Below are 19885 nucleotides of genomic sequence, written 5' to 3'. Positions count from 1 at the left end.
CTCTGTGTGTCACGGCTCAGATATCTCTGCGTCAATTTGGTGGCCTCACATTTCAACAGTCATCACTTTTCCCACATGAAAGAGCTCTGAAACTGACCGTGACTACAGCGTGTGCCCTCTTCTAAGCGGCCGGAGCTGTGAACGACGCCCCTTTACCGAGTAGAGGAGAAGGTATCGAAAAACAAACTTAATTCTAGTTTAGAAAATGTTAGTGTTACGGTCGTCTCGGCGAGGCAACTATCATAACATATCCTTTCAAACTTTTGAGATTAAAATAATGCTCCCATGCGGCTTTGATTAACTTAAGATGGTGCAGATACTACTGTGTGGGTGGGTGTGTGTTTGGGGGGTGTGGGTGGTTCATTCTCTCTTGAATCCAGATTTATGGGCCTTCACAAAGTCTCTGTCATGTCCAATCAGCACCTGCTCTCACTCATCACAGGCAGAAGAGACAGGCTGGAAGGTGAACCAGGAGCAAATACGCCCCCTACAGGCTTAAGAGGACAATATCATCTATAAAAAATGGTCCATAAACTAGTGTGTATTTGACAAGTTACAACTATAATTTCACAAGTTACCTCAACTATTTATAAACATAAAAAATACACATTTACCCCCCTTTACTATATAGTTATAGCTATGTTGGGCAGCAGGGGGGTAAATTATCATGTTTCAAAAGCTCCACCTAATTTGCTATTTACTTTTTTGTTTTGTTTTTGGTTGATTAATACCCAATCAAAGCAAAGCAAATCTAATTTAATCTGAATAAAAATCTAAATCTAAATATTTTTCTTCTTTTTAGGAAAACCTTTATTCTCCCTGAAAACTTTTTAGGAAAGAGTTGAATGGGAGTCAATGGGAGCTTTTATCAGAGGAACGAGTGACAGTGTCAGCGGTCATAGATCACAGAAACCATTGATGTCTGATACAGTTGCAAAAGTGAAAGATTTCACCCTTTTCAAGTGGTACAGTAGACCATCTCATTATCTCTCTCTATCCCTCTCCTGAACCAGTCTGTTTCCCTCTCTCTCTCAAACTGAAACAGTATCTGGTTCTGGCAGGAAGCACGCTACAAACATTCACAATTTCAAGTGAGGAATTGTCTAGTTCTTGTTCCAATTTTCTCTGCAAATTGAATATATAATCAATGTGAGGAGGAACGGTTCTCACTGCGAGAGGAATTCCACGGAAGACATTTACTGCGGAACGGGGGGTGCTCACACAAACCGGTTCCGGGTGTCCATAGGCTGGTGGCTAACTTTAGCTGAAAAGCAATCTCCGCTTCAAATTCTTCAACAGAGTGGTAAGAGACGATGTTACGATTCGCGTACATGCTGTTGTGTGTATGTGTGTGTTGTTCTCTTTGTGTGTTGAGCTGTAAACACCGGAAAGCGGTTAAAAGAAAAAACATCGATAGTTTAGCACGGCGTTAGCTTGCTAGCCAACGCAAGCTAACGCCGACGGCTGCAAAATAATCTAAAACAGTTCGGACACTGGATGAAGTGACCCCAGTCGTAGTCTGATTTGAGTAATAAAGCTGAATGGATGCCTTGCTGTGTTTATTTTAACGACAGCTTCACTTAGGCCAGCTTATTGTTCTGTCTGGCGCAACGTTACTAATCACAAGATACTTGATGGCCCTCGATAATAATAAGGTTTGTAATTTTCCTGTGTTCATTTTCAGGATTGACATAAATCCAGGAACAAGATGGGTGAGTGATTGACGTCATTTTATCTTGCACCTTTATTATAATTAGTTTGCCAGTATTAAATGTCTGAACACATCACCATCGCTCAGTAGAATGTGTCAGTTGCTAATGTGTCACTTCAACAACTGTTTGTGTGTGTGACACTGAGGCGTCTTGCTGCCACCTGTTCAATATTGTCTCTCTGTTGCTTCACAGACGGTGAAGAGAGAACCTACGGTGGCTGTGAGGGGCCAGACGCCATGTATGTGAAGCTGATCTCCTCAGATGGCCACGAGTTCATAGTGAAACGAGAACATGCCTTGACATCTGGGACTATCAAAGCCATGCTGAGCGGGCCAGGTGAGGATTGGGACGTCAAGTTTAAACATAAATAGTACACCTATTCATGTGATGTGAAAAAGGCAATCAACTGTCTAATAATTTATTTTTAACGGTAATTCACAGGGAATCTTGTCATTTGGGATTTTATTTAATAAGTAATCGCCCATAAAATGTGGCCGTTTTCAGCACATCGTCGGCTTCACGCTCTACGAAAGGTGAACCTGCAGCCTTCACTTTTTCGTAGAGCATGCAGCATTACCTTTTTTTTGTCATCTGTGCTGCTTTGATGCAGTCAACACTAGTAGGGTTCAGGCGCTGAGCATGGTTTAATATGATAATGGGTAATGCTTTAAGGTGCCATCAATCTGCATTAATTAGATTGGTATACAGTCAATAAAAGATCTGGTAGATGCAGCCCCATAAACATGGTGCCCAGATTTAAGTGGTTTCAAAATAATTGGACACTTCACTATAACGTGTTTGTAGTGCAGTGGTTTGTTGTTTACGTGTACAGTGGAGTTTGTTTGCTTGCCAACTTGCTCTAGATTGAGACTCTTAAGAGGTTGGATCGGCCATGGTTTCAGATCATGACTGTTTCCAATGTTAGTAGAATTATTCAGTTTAAATGGCTACTTCCCAGACGGGTTATACAAATTTCTATTTCATCAATTGTATGATTTAACACATTGTTTGTCTGTGTTCCCCCCTTCTTCTCATGACACCTTCTGTAACCCTCTATCTGCAGGTCAGTTTGCTGAGAATGAAACCAATGAGGTGAACTTCAGGGAGATTCCGTCCCACGTCTTGTCCAAGGTGTGCATGTATTTCACCTACAAGGTCCGTTACACCAACAGCTCCACAGAAATCCCTGAATTCCCCATTGCCCCGGAGATCGCACTGGAACTGCTCATGGCGGCAAACTTTTTGGATTGCTAAAGTTTCAGTGATCATGTAGAAGCTTGAAACATTTTTGGATTTTTTTAAATATTTAACTTGTTTTGCCATGTACATCATATGAAACATGAATGAGTATATAAAACCACGAGACGTTGTTGTTCTTTTCTGCACCTGGCTTTCTGTTAGAATTTTATTAGTATTAAAGAATTTTGTTTTAATAAAATAAAAGGATATGACAGGCTGCACCCCTTCCCCAAGAATGTGATAGATGTGCCCCCTGCCCCAAAAATCTTTGTTCACCTCCATCTTAATAAAAGACCCGTTTGGTGAGCTCTGTGTTAGTTCTTACTGCTGTACCTGGTTCCACAGGAAGAATACTTAAGTACCACTCTCACAAAAACGTTCCTTCCCACTTTAATTCTGTAAGGTGGTTTTACTCAAATGAAATGGCCATTCTAAAAAACAATAAAATGTTCTGACAGGGATGTGTTATAGATAATATATGATGGGGTAATTTAAAAGGCTAGAATCTGGGGGAACATCTGTAATCCAGTATTTAGGGCCTGAGCACCGACAGTGCAAAGGCCCTATTGCTTCAGGGGCACTTTAGGCCTGATGACAATGTATTAGTGATGGCGAAATGAAACTTCATGGAGCATTGAAGCTTTCCATCCAATTGGTTCGCTCATTGGCTCTACTGCGCCTTCAAGTGGACAGTAAATGTTAAAGGAGTGATTATAATGACACCATGGCTTTGATGTGTGACGCTTAGAATTGAATAAATAAAGGATGTTTCTGATGCCAATACATAAATTATGAACTTATTAATATGGTGTCTGTCTTTATGATACTATGGCGGGATCAAAAGGGACAGTGGAAACCCATTGGGCAGAGGATTGTGATGTGAATGTGCTTGTGTTACTAGGGACAACATGTAGCATGTAACACGTTAAATATGGACAACATTTTATTCATTTTTATTTAAAAATAGCTTTTCCACAGTGCTGGGTTTCAGGTGGTTTCTTTTTTGTGCAAACAAACACGCAGTAAAGTCGCATTTAGGAAAAAGTGATGTATAAATACAATATTTACGTTTGTAACCCTAACCCTTTGTGGGAATCTAAAGATATTTAATAAATACGTAGAATGTTTAATGATAAAAAACATTTATTTCAAACATAGAAACACTCATTGATGATATAACAAAGGAAATGAAAAATAGGGCTACGTTGTAGCACTAACGGGCCCGAGCACAGGCGATTTCAAGTCTGTTGCGGTAGGTTCAGAGAGAGCGACAGATGACCAAGCGCACGTCTCCGCGTTGCGCTCGTTTTGCGCTCTGTGGCAAGGATAAACGCTTCACTTCCTGTATCCAGCAGGTGTCGCTGTGATTCTAAGTCATGATGTCTTTTTAGATGTCATCAGGTCGCGACTCTAGTCTAACATGTCTAGTTTGGACTCGATTGGACCAAATATGTCTGAGATACAGAAGCTCGTGTTTTGATGGCGTGTAATCAAACTTTGACGCCAGGCCACGGTCACACCGTGTGATGAAATCAAACATGACAGCCAACAGTGGCAGCGGCCTCAGAGCTGGCAGATCCACCAGAGACAGCTTTTGGAGCTTTTTTGATCTGAACCCTGGAAGAGACGGATGATGGACATCACACCGACGTACACGTGATCGTCCAAGTGGGCAGAGTCGACGAGTTACAGAAGGAATAGTATAAAATAAAAATACTACTTACAAAATAATCATACTCTTATGGCAAAGTGTAAGGATCAAATGGAACAAAAATTTCTAGGACTGCAAAGCAGCACTGGGCGGGCCCGAGCACATGCATTTTGCAGCGTTGCATGCCTTTTGCCTGAAAAAAATAAATAGTGACTCAGGAAATATTGACACATAGAGCTGTTCATGCTTGGACTCTGATCATGAGACAGAAGTTTGGTGGTGATAGGACAATGCACAGTGGAGTTATGACAACATCGTCTCCTTTGGCGAAGGATGAACCTTCGCCGTACCTCAATGTTTACACGGTTTGAGGAAATGTCCCAATTCTGAGAGAGGGATAGAGACGTAACCTTTGCAAGACATAAAGATTCCTTTGACCACTGACACTGCAGGAGTGGAGTTGTTTGTTTACGGCTGAGCATCAAAGGATTCAGGGTCCATGTACAGTGCCTTGCATAAGTATTCACCCCCCTTGGACTTTTTCCCATTATGTACTGTTACTAACTGGAATTCAAATAGACTTAAATAAACTTTTTTTTTCCCGTTTGATCAACAAAACATGCATAGTACTTTGGAGGTGCAATCCTTTCGCTGCAATTACAGCTGCAAGTCTTTTGGGGTATGTGTCAAGTTATCTGGGTGATGTTTTAAACTGTGCTTGCCCAACTTGAAATGGCACTGTTACACAGAGGACGCAGGACAGCTCAAATCCTTCTCCTTGATTTTATTGAACATGAATCTTTCTGAACATGACCAACAAACATTCCGTAGTCTTATTCGGATTTAGGATTAGGATCAGGATTAGGTTGAAAACCTATTGATAAAGACAAATTAAATCAAGTTAGTTCAAATAAATCAAAATGCCTAATCAAACATTTAAATCAAATCCAAATATCTGTTAGATATCATAAACAAATCTATATAATTACAATATCACTATGATGTAAAACAACAATGGTCTTCCATACAAACATTTCACCATGTGCGCCTCCACCAAACGTGCCCAAGACGTCACTAAGGACGTCTGCGCCGACCCATGCGCTGTCACATAGAAGACATGACAAACGGGAAAAAGTGCCAGAAACATACGCATTGTGCAAACTACACCTTAGTTCAAAATATAAATAACATACCAATGTGTGCTCTCGTGTCCTCCAATGCACAAACCCTTCATAGCCCGGCCGGAAATCGCGGACCTTTATTTCCTCACCCGTGCTCACTCACCTCACGTGCCGTAATCAGGCAAGTGCCGCCCGGTGTGTGCGCAAATCGAACACGTGTGATTTGCGCATCTCCCCTCCACGCCACTAGAGGTTTTTTAATCTAAATGCGATCTCTGTCTTTACAGTATGTCTCTACCAGCTTTGCACATCTAAAGATGGAAAGGTTTGTCCATTCTTCTTGGCAAAAAAGATGAAGCTCAGTCAGATTGGATGGAGACCGTCTGTGAACCGCAATCTTCAAGTCTTGCCATAGATTCTCTATTGGATTGAGGTCTGGGCTTTGACTGGGCCATTTTAAGACATTAACATTCTCTAATCCAAACCATTCCTTTGTAGCTCTGGCTGTATGTTTAGGGTCATTGTCCTGCTGGAAGATGAACCTCCGCCCCAGTCTCAAGTCTTTTGCAGACTGCATCAGATTTTCTTCAAGGATTTCCCTGTATTTGGCTCCATCCATCTGTCCCTCTATTCTGACCAGTTTCCCTGTACCTGCTGAAGAGAAGCATCCCCACAGCATGATGCTACCACCACTATGTTTCACTGTTGGGATGGTGTGCTCAGGGTGATGGGCAGTGTTGGGTTTTCGCCACACATAGCGTTTTGCATTGAGGCCAAAAAGTTCAATTTTGGTCTCATCTGACCAGAGCACCTTCTTCCACATGTTTGCTGTGTCTCCCGCATGGCTTCTGGCAAACTCCAAACGGGATTTTTTATGGATCCCTTTCAACAATGGCTTTCCTCTTGCCACTCTTCCATAAAGGCCAGATTTGTGGAGTAGACGACTAATAGTTGTCCTGTGGACAGATTCTCCCACCTCAGCTGTGGATCTCTGCAACTCCTCCAGAGTAACCATGGGCCTCCTGGTTGCTTCTCTGATTAATTTTCTCTTTGTCCGACTCTTCAGTTTGGGTGGACGGCCTCCTCTTGGTAGGTTTGCGGTTGTGCCATATTCTTTCCATTTTCTTATGATGGATTTTATGGTGCTCAGAGAGATGTTCAAAGCTCTGGATATTTTTTTATAACCTAACCCTGCTTCATATTTCTCCATAACTTTATCCCTGACCTGTTTGGTGAGCTCCTTGGTCTTCATGATGCTGTTTGTTCAGTAATGATCACCAACAAACTCTGAGTCTGTCACAGAACAGGTGTATTTATACTGAGATTAAATTGCAGACAGGTGGACCCTATTTACTAATTATGTGACTTGCAAATGTGACTTGTGAATGCAATTGGTCACACCAGATCTTTGTTAGGGGTTTCACAGTAAAGGGGGTGAATACATATGCACTCAACACTTTTCAGATTTTTATTTGTAAATAATTGTGAAATCCATGTAATATTTCCCCCCACTTCCAAATGATGCACTATTTTGTGTTGGTCCATTACATAAACTCACGATGAAATAAATTTTAATCTGTGGTTATACCATGACAAAATGTAGAAAAGTCCAAAGGGGGTGAATACTTATGCAAGGCACTGTATGTCCGCGACATGGAACATCATGTTTTAATGGCGTGTAATCAAACTTTGACGCCACGCCACGGTCACTGTGTGATGAAAAATGTGTATCTCCATCTTGTTGTGATGACACTTATCTCAATTTGAAGTTGATCTGATGACAGCCCTGTTACAAGTACCTCAAAGTAAAAATGTAGAATATGGCCAAAATGGCCACTAAATGCAAAATAGCAGGCTTCCTGTTGCATTTTTCCAATTGCTTTTTTGTTTGTCTGGTCATGATACACCTGTGTTTCGATTTTTGTGACGATTGGGCAATGTGAACAGGTTCCGGGGGTCTCAGGGGGCACCATTGAGCCATTTTGCTACGCCCATTGAAAATTTTGGTAAGAATTTGAGCATGTTAAAGCCCTCAAAAAGCCAATTCATTTGTCTGAATAATAATCCTTACAATTTCAATAGGGCCTCACCCTGTCAGTGCTCGGGCCCTAATTAATAAGGGGCATTTTTGACCCATGTTGTGCATTAGAAGGTTAGTGATACAAAAATGATTTTTATTCAAAAAGTAACAAATTCAGCCGGGTCACTTTGGAGCCATGTTGTGTATCAAAGGGTTAAGATGAAAGAATAACGCTTGTTTGTGATTGACCACTTATATCCACTTTATCTAAAAGAACACAAATTATATGACCATTCAAATTACACAAATGCAAGCTCACGCATGATCATATAATTTCAAACAAATGGTCATGCTATGAATATACAAATATACAGTAAATTGCCTTATATAGTCTTTCTAAAAGGATGCGTTACTGTGTGATACCACAATGCTTTTCCAGTGAGGGGCCTGTTTGGGGCTTTTATCTGGCTAATGTGTCGGCCATATCAGGTGCAAGCTCATATCACATCTCACTTACAGTGGTAACAGAACGTTCTAAACTCTGCTGACACAGATAAATGAATATACTTCCTGTTTGTTATTTAATGTGAACATGGAATGAAAAGGGGTTGGCTTATAACGGGATTCTTTTATGTTGAAGAATACAGCTTTGTCATGTTTTCACTCAACTGAGCTGTAGTTGGAACCAAGAAAACACGTAACTACAAAAAATGTCATAGATGTTAAGAAGAAAGAGATAATAGGTTCAGAAGGGTAATTTCAATTTAAGAGAATTTATAAGAAATCCAATTTGACAGCAGTACAAGGCAGTTGCAGCACAATATAGGAAATCAAAATAACATTAATAATATGAAAGAGACAGAATCTAAAATAATTAAGATAAAATGTTGAAATATTACATGCAATATGCTTGTGCAGGATGTGCGCAAATTTAATTTAATTCAGTTTAATTTAATTTAAAATTCATTCATATATAAATATAAAAATGTGTATAAACATTTTTTTTTATTAATTCAATTTAGTTAAAAAAAAAAATTATATATATTTTTTCGTTTTTATATTTATTTTATTTTTGTTTTTAAATTTACATAGTATTAGATATTGTACAATGAATAGGTGGTTGAAGTCCTGCCAACACGAAAGCCTGTCAAACTTGAGCAGTTACATTAACATTAAGGATTGTATTACCTGTTCATTCCCATGAGAAACTAAGCACAGGAAGAAGATGGACCAATTATTGTGTGTATGTGTGTCTGTGTCATTCTATGCTGCTTTTAAAACATCTGATGTAATTATGATGAACAGTTGAATAATAGAAACAAACTGAGAACTGGTCCTTGACTCTGACGTTAACACTGGTTTGTTTTCCTTCAGTCAAAAACAACTCGGCCCGTCACGTGACCGCCTGACGTACAACCCTCCACTCTGCGGTGATGTGGGAGCGAGGGGGGTTTTCATGATGGCGTCGATGCAGGTAAGAATGAACTGACAGCGATCGCATATTCACGATTTAGCTCAGCGTCACCTCGGGCTTCTCTGCCGGCTCACTCCCCGGTTCGACCACAGACTTGTGTCCCTCCGAGGCGGCGGTGACATCGAGGCCGAAGCGGTGACATTTTGGGCTGAAGAACTCAGGTTTAGCGCTGAGCTCCGGAGCTAGCAACACAACTAGCCCATCATCACCAACAGCCCCGAGTCCTGGCTAACACGCAGCTTCCTGGGGAGCGGCGTCGAGTTGTGTAGACAGACATGTTGCGTGGTCTACCTCGCAGTCACACACCGGTGGTAACTGATGTCATGTGTTTTATATACGTTTTAATTAACTGGATTTGTTGTGGTGCCGTTTGGCGGACGTTAGCCAGCTAACGACACAGTGCGCAGATTGAGCCTCCTGTAGCCGAGCAGGTGCATCCGAACAGTCTCCTCTGAAAAGCTTTTAAAATACTGTTTCACACACGGATGTGTGTGGTTTGCTGTTTATTTATCAAACGTATAGTTTCCTGGATCAAAAGACGTTTGTTTGAAATACAAGGGAGAGACGTGAAATAATTCAGGGTGGAGTTTAGCTTCTCCTGCTGTGACGTCCAGCTTTACGGCAGCTCTTACCTTTCAGAACCTAATTTAAGATGAGATCAACCGTCATCGATGGCACAGAATGATTTGATGTAAACTGTATTTGTGTATGTAGGGAGATGGTGAAACATATATAGATTACCTACAGATGTTTGTAAGTATAAGTATATAGGAAGGTATGATATAGCAAATTAATAATATATATGTCATATAATACAAATTCATTGAAATATGTATATATATAGTATGAATAAACCTTAGTATACTAAATAGCTGTATAATATTTATAGTAGGATTTGAAGTTCTTGGTATATATTCACATTAGCATACAATATGTTATGATATTATATATAGTGGTATTCATTTTTATCTTGCTGTGGTTGTATGTTTTTTTTTGTATGTTTTATATAAGAAAACCCAATCATGTTTTCTCCAACAGAAGAGGCTACAGAAGGAATTATTAGCCCTGCAAAATGATCCACCACCTGGGATGACGCTCAACGAAAAAAGTGTACAGAGCTGCATCACACAGTAAGTGTTCGTTTTTTTCATTTTGATATGATTGTCAACTGCCATTGAACAGAGTGTCAAAGGTAACTGTTGCAAAAGTTGTATTAAGAGTGCAGCGCCTGGTGAGGAGAAATCGGGGTCATTCGAGCAAATGGTAGCACTGGCCCCATCAGCTGAGTGTCTCTAATGCACAGTGTCACTGATCGTCCTTCATAAAATATTTAGTGGTTGGCATGCAGGACTTGGGTTAGAGTGGCAAGGAGCAGAGGCTGCTCAGCTGACCTTTCTGTCTGGGTGTCTTGGGCGTTCCCATGAATACTCTTGCAGTGGGACTCAAATTGTGTCTGATAAGCACTAGATATCTGATAACCCATGAATTTGGTCAAGATTTTCGATTGGCTTTCATTCAATTTTACATTCAAGGTTACTCCTTTGTATATTATATAAGTAATATCAATAGGTTTTAATAATGCGATGTATAATCACAGTAAGGTGGTGTGAGACATTATTGACCTTCATCAGATTTGTTGATGTTTCTCTGTTTGTCATGTATGAGTCATTCTTTGCTCGAGAGTTTAAAACCACAACCTTCACTCAGGATCAACAATCTGTCTTTAAACTTAATTAAAAAAAGATTACATTATGTGACATTTATCTTGATAATTACCAATATCAACTGATCATTTTATCTGCTTGACACAATTTGTAGCCACATCGTCCAGCCCTGTCTTGCAGCCTCACACATCTCAGTGCTTGTGTTTAGTTTCAGGCAGCCTTGTAACAATGGAATTTCTATGATGTTGATGTCTCCCTCATTGGTTAACAATGACCTGGTCAGAGTGAATGAAAGATGTGTGTTATGACATATCTGACAAGTCTCCCAACCAGTTCTGCTGGCTTCTGCACTCCAGGTTTGTGATGGTATGCATGGGTGTGCCTATATGTCCCAATTCAGAGGTCAAAGTGACTCCACTGCCTCGGGTTGGCTTTCACTGTTAGTGATTGACAGTTGTATTGTTTTTAGTTGTTTTTTTTATCATGCAAGTCCTAGTGCAGTAAGATACAAATAGTGTGTTCCTGCTTGACATTCAAGCTAGCCTTTATCCAAATACTGGAAAAGGCCTCGCTGGTGACAACGTGCATGTGTGTGACACTGATAAGGGGACAGTGTGTTTTTAGTAGGGATGCACCGATATGGAAATTCTTGGCCGATACCGATATTTAAAATAACAATATGGCCGATTACCGATACCGATATTTGTTTATTTTCTTTTTGTTGTTATTCATTCACCCTTTTGTGCCAGAAAAATAATTAAATCATTATTAAAAAAGCACTATTCATCACTCTTATCTTTTAATGAGCACAAATTGAATCAGATTTATGAAACAATCTCTGATTTAACTAAACTTTATTTAACAGAGACATATTAGGCCCATTTTACCGCAAGTTGAAATGGTTCCTTGGGATCTCTGAAATGTCTGTAACATATTTTGGTCAAAATACCACAAGGATAATTTAAAACAGCACCTTTTTACCCTGTCTAAAACAGCCCTGTTAAAGTATCATTATAGAGAACGCTCTTCTCATTGATTTACGGTAGCAGTATTGCCCGTTTATTAGATGTGTTACGGCTTCTGTGTGTATAACGTATGTTGTCAATTCCCTTGTTACCTGTGCATGAGACGGATGAATAGAGCCGATGCACATGAGAATAAAGTACTTAAACAGACGCTACGTTCATACGTTTTACACCAAGTTACACTGCGTGAGTCAAGATAACTTAACAAGCCCTCCTCAGTTTGACCTGTTTTTAGTGTCGGGCAGAAATCACATCGCGTCAACACCCACCGTGGCCCTTCGCGATGCTTGTTTTAATTAAACAGTCGGATTCCCCTGGTCCGCACCAGTTCTCAGTCAGCTGCTAGGCGCCAGCCGGAGGGTTCCTCCAGCGGTCGCCGTAGCTGAGGTGATCCGCGAGAAGGGCCCGACACGCGTCCAGAGTGGCCGCCGCTGACCGCGTACCCAGTCCCCTCCCCGCCTTCCGCGCCGGCGCCGTGAGGTGCCACCGGATGAGGACCTCCCGGTGCCGCACACTGAGCCTCCGGCGGCGCGGAGAGGAGGGCGACGGAGCGACTGCTCCCCCAGCCACGGCACGTGCCCAGCGGTTTTACCACAAATATGAACATCGGCCAATGATATCGGTGAAAGTCAAGTTTATTACCGATAAGCCGATATCAGTAAACGAGGCGAATATCGGCCGCTACCGATGTTCGGCCGATATATCGGTGCATCCCTAGTTTTTAGTATTATATCTTTTGTTTATATAGTACGCTGTCCCTTAGAATTTGATTACAGTGTCTTTTACGTGTGTGCAGTGCAGAAGGTTGAGCTTTATTGTGGAATTAGTCAACCATTACAAGGAAAATGCTGCTTTTAAAATCCAATAGAGAGATTTGTTTATGTTGACAGCGTCCTAATCTTCAGGCTGTGGGGAATTTGAGCAAGTTGAGCGCAGTGTCCTTGGAGTCCCTGTCTGCGTGGGTTGCATCAGGTGTACCTCAGCATCATGTACTGTGATACTGGCTCCCTCTAAGCTTTTTGTGTTCCTGGAGGGAATCCACGCTCTGACCATTGAACATGCAAAGTAGTGACCTCGTATGTCGGCCTAAATTATCATGTGCCCCAGGTTATATTCGAAAGCGTCATGAGGCTATAAACCTGAACAACGGCCACAAGTCTCTTCAGTGTCCTCTGCACTGCTTCCATGGAAGAAATTAGGTCAGAGATGATAATGCTGCCTTCACTGCTCCTTTTCCCCCTCTCCTTGGAGGTTACATCTAACCCCTGAGTTTGGGCCACATTGAGGAATACACTTTCTGGACTGACCCCCTTGTATTAGCAACTGTCTGCCTTTCTGAGCAAGACACTGAATCCCTCACAGCTCAGTCAGCACAATTCTTTAGCCCGGCTGCAGAAGCGAAAATAGATTTTAGCCACTGGATCAATAGAGTATCACATTATTACTCATCCACTGTCATAACCCAGCTGAATATTGAATGTCACCGGAAAAAGTCTGACTAACTGTTAATTGTACATTTACTGCAGCGCGGGCAGGTTATATCAATGTATATTATTGTATTTTAATAAAAATGAGGAGACATGTGAACTGTTCAAGTTGTTCTGCCCATATTCTTCTCCAGAGTTAGAGATAGTAGGTGGAGCAAGTTATGAATTGATCTTATCAATTGTTCATGTTAGTTGATCCTCAGCATGTTACAGAAACTACAGCCAAGACTGATGAAAAAGTTGTTAGTTTGTATTAACTAGTAGTATTTGTAAATGCAAATGCGTGTAAATGATCTGCTGTTGGCACTATTGGGCTTTTACCATCACTGAATATACCCGGTAACCATTCAATTGTTGTTGAGATATTTCAGGTTGCTAGCATGGCTAATAAATTAAATATCCACAACAACTTGCTCTAAGGAAATGAATAACTCTGGTTTTACTGCCTCTATTATCTCGAAAAATAACATTTGGCAAAACATCAGCTTTAAAATTCTCACCGGAAATAAATACAAACTATAGAATCTTATGACTGATCCCTGAGTTGTATCTTTAAACTTCTGAGTGCTTTGTTAATTTAGAGTTTCAGAGTGAAAGACTGTGTGTAATAGAAACTACATTTCAGCGGATAAAAATCCAGATATTTATCTGATGACGCTGTTACTCATGTTAGATGTTTTTTTGTGTTTTTGTACACCACCTGTGTCACTGAGTGTTGCTGATCTGTATATTGTGAGGATTAAGTGAGATGTATTAACATTTTGATATTGTGCCTTCCTTTCAGGTGGATTGTAGACATGGAGGGAGCTACTGGCACACTGTATGAAGGAGAGAAATTTCAGTTGCTTTTCAAATTTAGTGCTCGATATCCTTTTGAGTCACCTCAGGTAAGCAGAAGTTGCTTCGCAGCCATCTCTCTGTGTGTCTGTGTGGGATAATGTGTGTGTGGCTATAAGAGCTCAGTGAAGAGCTTTGTCCTGTAAGTGCGGTTCATTTATCATTATGTCTTAAGGGCCTTGAAAGCCCTGATGGATTTGACCAGTTTTGTACTGTACCGTCCTCAGGCTTTGCAACGTTCGCTGAGCTATAAATGACAACTCTAGGATAATGCTAAATTGCTACAGCCTGTTTTATCAATCTCAAAGTGTAAATGATGAAGAATCTTCAGGTCAGCAAACTGAATAAATCCCTCAGTAGCAGCTGTAAGTTACTGGTCATATCATACAAGACCAAATAAAGCTGCAGCAACAAATCACGAGAGCAAATTAATTCGCTGCTGGTTTGATGGTACAGTGTCCAGAGGTACAGCTTTTCCAAACAAAGGCAAAAACTGAAGACCTGTGTAAATGATCCTCAGTATCCGCTCTCTGGATTCCTGCTATAATCACAACACAGTGGCTTCCCAGTTGTTAATGGACTGGATCTCAGTGTTGAAACACTGCAGCCAGGAATCACTGACTCTTACAGACACCAGTATAGAGCTGCCTCTGAAGCCACGTTTGAAGGGATTAGTTGAACTCAACAATCTTGTTTCACTCATCAGGAGCCTTCCCACCTAAAAATAGAGAATGAGGCTCTGTAGACACAATTAGATAAACTCTGCTACTTAGCCACTATCCTCCCGAATAGGAAGGACAGGCTGTCAAAGGGCTCCTCTGTTGGACTCCCCTTTGGGCCCCCAGGGGAACATCTGTGATAAGTGTTGTACTGTATTATTGGGTGCTTGAGGAGCTTCAGAGGTAATTAGAAATTATACAAATGTGTTGTTTTGAGAACATGTCTGCTGCCTTTTGAAAGAGACCCACCCCCTTAGCAAATGGTATCACTGTCATGAAAATAACCCTCTTCACCAATTGATAACTCTTGCATTAACAGCTTGCATATCTTCATAGAAGGCCCTGCAACTAGTGCATTTTTACTTTTGTTTTGTTAAGCCGGTGCTGCGTAGGCTGACTGGTTAGAATGGTGAAAACCATCACAGCCTCTTCTCACACCAACTTTCAACAATGTTATGTGATTTAGCCTTCCTGACTAATACCAGGTTTTGTTTGGAGTATTTTCTTGGCTATTAGCAGTGTCGTTTCTTACATGGTGAACACGTGTGGTTACTGCTTGTTTTCCCCGATTGCGAGGTAACACAGTTTGTATTGTGTGGTAAGAGAGAACGTAAAAGATATTGCTAGAGAACACAAAAGCAATCTAAAAATATTCTCGGTGTGAACCTTTGGGGGCACCGTATAAAACACATATTCAGAAGGCGCATGTTTGGATTCTTAAATAGCTCATTTTAATTCATTTTCCATCGTTGACTCGTAAATAATTTCAGCCCTAAACAAGACAAAATGGATTTTATTGTTGTTCAATAAATTATAGCGGGTGTGGGTTTTGAAATGCGTTAAGCACAGGTCAATGAAGCATCACAGAGATGGATACAAACATAGCCGTAACTAATACAACCATAGGATTTAAAAGCCAAATTTAGAGGATCTATTGTGCCTGGTCGCTCAAAGCTAATTCTAAGATAACTGAACTTTGTGTTTAGCAGACATTATAGTAAATATTTAAACTCTCTGCGAGCATGGGGCTTGTATTTGTCTTGACGTCCTGAGTGCAGTGTCATCTTTACTCTCTGCGCCTCTGTCTAACACTCATCCTGCCCCCCTCTTCCCTCCTGCCCTGTGGAGTGAAGCCTGCACTCTCCTGTGAGGCCATGTCTGGTGCCAGGCGGCCTCAGCCCATTGTTATCTTTCATTACCCTCTTTAAACTTTCACCTCTTTCTACTTTAGCAGCACAGTCTTGAGTTCCTCTCATCACACTCACTGTATCTCCCTGGTTGCCCGGAGTCTTGCACCCTTTTCATGGCTAATATTCCCTGATCCTTTTTTATTAAGCACGTCTCCTCTCCCAGTCACTCGTTCCCCTTTTCCCCCTCTCTCACCCCTACCCGGCCCCTCTGTCCTAATCCCAAAGCTCCATGTCGCTGTAGTGGGCTAAGCCTGAGTTTATACAGCAAGTGTCATTATTTTCCATCACGAGTGGAAAAAATCTGAACTTTTTCCTGATTAGTTCTCTCGAAAAGAGGATCAAGAAAATTATCTCAATTCATTGTTTAAGAAAAGCTTATCTCATGTGTTCATAATGAAAACCTCACCTCCATAATTATTGTGATGTACTCAGTGACCTATCTTTTTGTTGGTCTTTGTTTGCAGGTTATGTTCACAGGAGAGAATGTACCTGTCCATCCTCATGTGTATAGCAACGGTCACATCTGTCTGTCCATTCTAACGGAAGATTGGTCTCCAGCCCTCTCAGTGCAAGCAGTTTGTCTTAGCATTATCAGCATGTTGTCCAGCTGCAAAGAAAAGGTACAGTTATGTTATATCTGGGCCAATTAATACATAGATATATGATGTGATTGAAATGTTACATTTAAATAATTTTTTCTTTTTCTGCAGAGACGACCGCCTGATAACTCATTTTATGTCAGAACGTGTAACAAAAATCCAAAGAAGACAAAATGGTGGTATCATGGTGAGTGTTTTCTTTTTTGGTCAGCGATCATAGGTAGATAGACATGTCATTAAATTTGATGTGATAATTATATTTGTTTTTCTTCCACAGATGATACATGCTAATGTACAAACTTTGTAATAATCGTAGAAGAAAGAAGTCCTACTGACCTACGTAAAAGCACTTTTTAATAATTCAGTCTTTGAACTCTGACCGGAGACTGGAACAGTGGATACCATGCTCTGGAGGCTCTTGACTGCTGCCCCCCCACCCCACCCCCCTCACGCGGGCAGTTGGATGCATGTTTTAGTCGGGTTGTAATATAAAGAATACAAATAATTTGACAGTTTAGATGCACCCACGATGGATTGTTTTTGGCAAAAAGGTATTAATGCAGAGAGCAAGCAAGTTAGGTGGATTTGAAGTGAGAAAATTACAATCCCTGTTTTAAGATTATTATTGTTACTTTGTTTGCGTGTGGGTGCATTTTAAAGGTCCTTGTGTTGTGCAATAATAACTGATGGATGCATGCTGGGGCCTGCAAAGAGAAATCCAAATCTGATTGTTTTCTGGAAGGGATCGGACCATCATAACCCCAAGGAAATGCTTCATCTGGTTTTAGTTTTTTTGGGGGAGATATATTATTATTATATGCACTGTGAAAGTATCTAGTTTGAAAAGGCACTATTAGAACATTATTCTCAACATGCAGTTGTCCTCCATATATTTATCAGGTGACAAGGTTTAAGTTTGTAACCACTGTATCAAGAGTTCAGTCGAGTTTCCTCTCCATCTTCCAACCTGAGAGCCGGTTGCACTTCTTCCTGCTGTTGGACAGAATGCCAGTACAGGAACAAAGCGGATGCGACCACTACGCGATCGCTCGGTCAGTCAGTTGGTCAGTCAGCGTGCATCACATAAAACGGGGCCCCACCCGTGTGGCGTTCGCTCGTCCAGCCTTGAAGACTTGCAGCGGCCTCTCTCCCATTTAATGAATGTCTGGGAGAGACCTTTGTCGCATGATCCATTTTTATTTTTAGATACTTTTTTTTTTTTTCTAAACTCATGCTTTAATCTTCTCAAAATGTTTTATTTTAAATGTCTTGAGTTCTTTTTTGTACTGCTTTTCAACTTGTTGAGGGGGGGGGGGGGAGTATTTTGAGGGGTCGTTATGTTTTTTTTGTTTAAACTTTTCTTTTTTCTTTTTGAATATGTTATTTAATTTTAAAATGTTCTTTCGTTTCATCTCCAGAACGGTAATGAATGACGAAAAAGGAGTCTTTCTAGAAGTTGTAACAATGAGGCTTTTCTGATTCCCCCTGGTCAGAGTTTTGGGCTCAGGTACTTTTTTTCATTATAGAGATCACCTCGAAAAAGATACCTATCAGATATTTTGAATTTAATTATATTTTCACCCAAAGAGACTGTTATAATGTAAACTTATAACATGTCTGAAACTATTGTGTATATATAAGTCTTTAAATTGTTGGATGATGTGAAAGAAATTAGCAGAGGATGCATTTCCTTGATAGCAAAATGATAATAGGAGTGCTTTATTTTATTGGATGCTAGATTGCATCTTTTGCTAATTAGGAGGTGTACAGACAGCGACAAACACTATTATTGGTTAAAAAAAAAAGTTTAGTAGTTTTACAGTGTGGGTGCATGCAATTTTAAACCCTGCTTTTTCTTATTGGCATCAGACATTGTGACAACTTTTAGTCTTTCCACAACTTAGGTCATGGTGATAGGGATGGATATAACAAACCCTCCAGAGGCTCTTTTTGTCATTTAAGACTGTAATCACTCCATTCCTAGAGAAATGTTTTTCGCCATCCAGTCAGAGATACTTGAATTTTCCATCATGGGTTGTTTTGTGTTGCATTTTCTTTTTTCCAGGGTCTAGCTGAGTTTCTTGAATGAACTTGAGTGAATGTGATGACTCTCTATACTGTAGAAGAGACTACCACAGCACACCGCTATCTCAAAACTATATTGATAACTTATGTCATCTATTTAACCAATGATTTTTTTTTAAAAAGCGATTATTAACTTCATCGTAAGGCTCTTGTCTGCTGTTGCTGCGTTTTGAGGAAAAAGATGGGAGGACTGAAACGATTGTGTCAATGCAGTAACAACGGCATCTGTGCGGGGACAAAAAGCCCTCACCCAGTCCGCAGTAGAACACTAGGGATTAGAAAAACTTGCGAGTGAATATGTTACAAGGGTTTGGATGTGATATATAATTTTATTTTACTTTTTCTTTTCAATGTGGTTTGAACTCTTAGCTTACAGGTTTTTGTGAGTGATGAACACTAATGAGGGTGTGGTATTTATATTTGAATTTTTTTGTTCTGGGATGTGCAAGCTCCATGTAATAGGTGCCTGTTCATTTTCATAATCAATAATAAAAAGCAAAGATTCACTTTTATTCAAACTTGGTTTGTGCAATGTTTGAATCTGAAATCTCTCTTTTTTGCAGCTAGTGAAACACAGATCTTGTGCTTGTTTGTACTGTACCTACAGATATGAATGAGGAATTGCACGTCACAAACGAAATCACATAACATAGTGTAAAAAAAATTCTGAGGACCTCAGGAACTGCTGATTTTCAGAAAATGGTCAGAAGAAAAATAATGATTTTAAATGGTAAGAACTAGCACACGATCAACCATTTGAAACTACATATAACAAACTGATTTATGTATTTTTTAATATCCCAATTATTCCAAATAAACGAAAAGTGTTATAAATATGAATTATCCTACTTAAGTTCAGGTAAACCTCGGCTGTGGATATATTCAACATAAGCCCGAACTTCATGTCATTTTCTTAACTGTGTGTTAGTTCATAAAGTTACTCTTTATGAACTCACAGCTCTTAGTATGACTTACTTTCAAAGGACAGTGTACTTTTCCTTGTACTCATACATCTCATATACCCAAAACTACAACTGTGGAACAGGCAGTGTAGTAGCGCCA

At 40.3% G+C, this 19885-nt stretch overlaps 2 protein-coding genes across 2 annotated transcripts; both read left to right on the top strand.

Moving 5' to 3' along the window:
* Positions 1–1172: 1172 nt before the first annotated feature.
* eloca (elongin C paralog a) lies at positions 1173–3257 on the top strand. The gene is made up of 4 exons (XM_053412044.1): positions 1173–1303; positions 1685–1712; positions 1905–2048; positions 2776–3257. The coding sequence occupies exons 2-4, from the start codon at positions 1709–1711 to the stop codon at positions 2964–2966; spliced, it is 339 nt and encodes a 112-aa protein (XP_053268019.1). The 5' UTR covers positions 1173–1303; positions 1685–1708; the 3' UTR covers positions 2967–3257.
* Positions 3258–9150: 5893 nt separating this feature from the next.
* ube2wb (ubiquitin conjugating enzyme E2 Wb) lies at positions 9151–19335 on the top strand. The gene is made up of 6 exons (XM_053412043.1): positions 9151–9217; positions 10256–10347; positions 14178–14280; positions 16604–16759; positions 16850–16925; positions 17016–19335. The coding sequence occupies exons 1-6, from the start codon at positions 9200–9202 to the stop codon at positions 17027–17029; spliced, it is 459 nt and encodes a 152-aa protein (XP_053268018.1). The 5' UTR covers positions 9151–9199; the 3' UTR covers positions 17030–19335.
* Positions 19336–19885: the final 550 nt, after the last annotated feature.

Source organism: Pleuronectes platessa, chromosome 20, assembly GCF_947347685.1.
Source record: "Pleuronectes platessa chromosome 20, fPlePla1.1, whole genome shotgun sequence".
Lineage (NCBI taxonomy): Eukaryota > Metazoa > Chordata > Actinopteri > Pleuronectiformes > Pleuronectidae > Pleuronectes > Pleuronectes platessa.
Note: the sequence above shows the minus strand (reverse complement) of the source record. Positions and strands in the feature narration are given on the sequence as shown.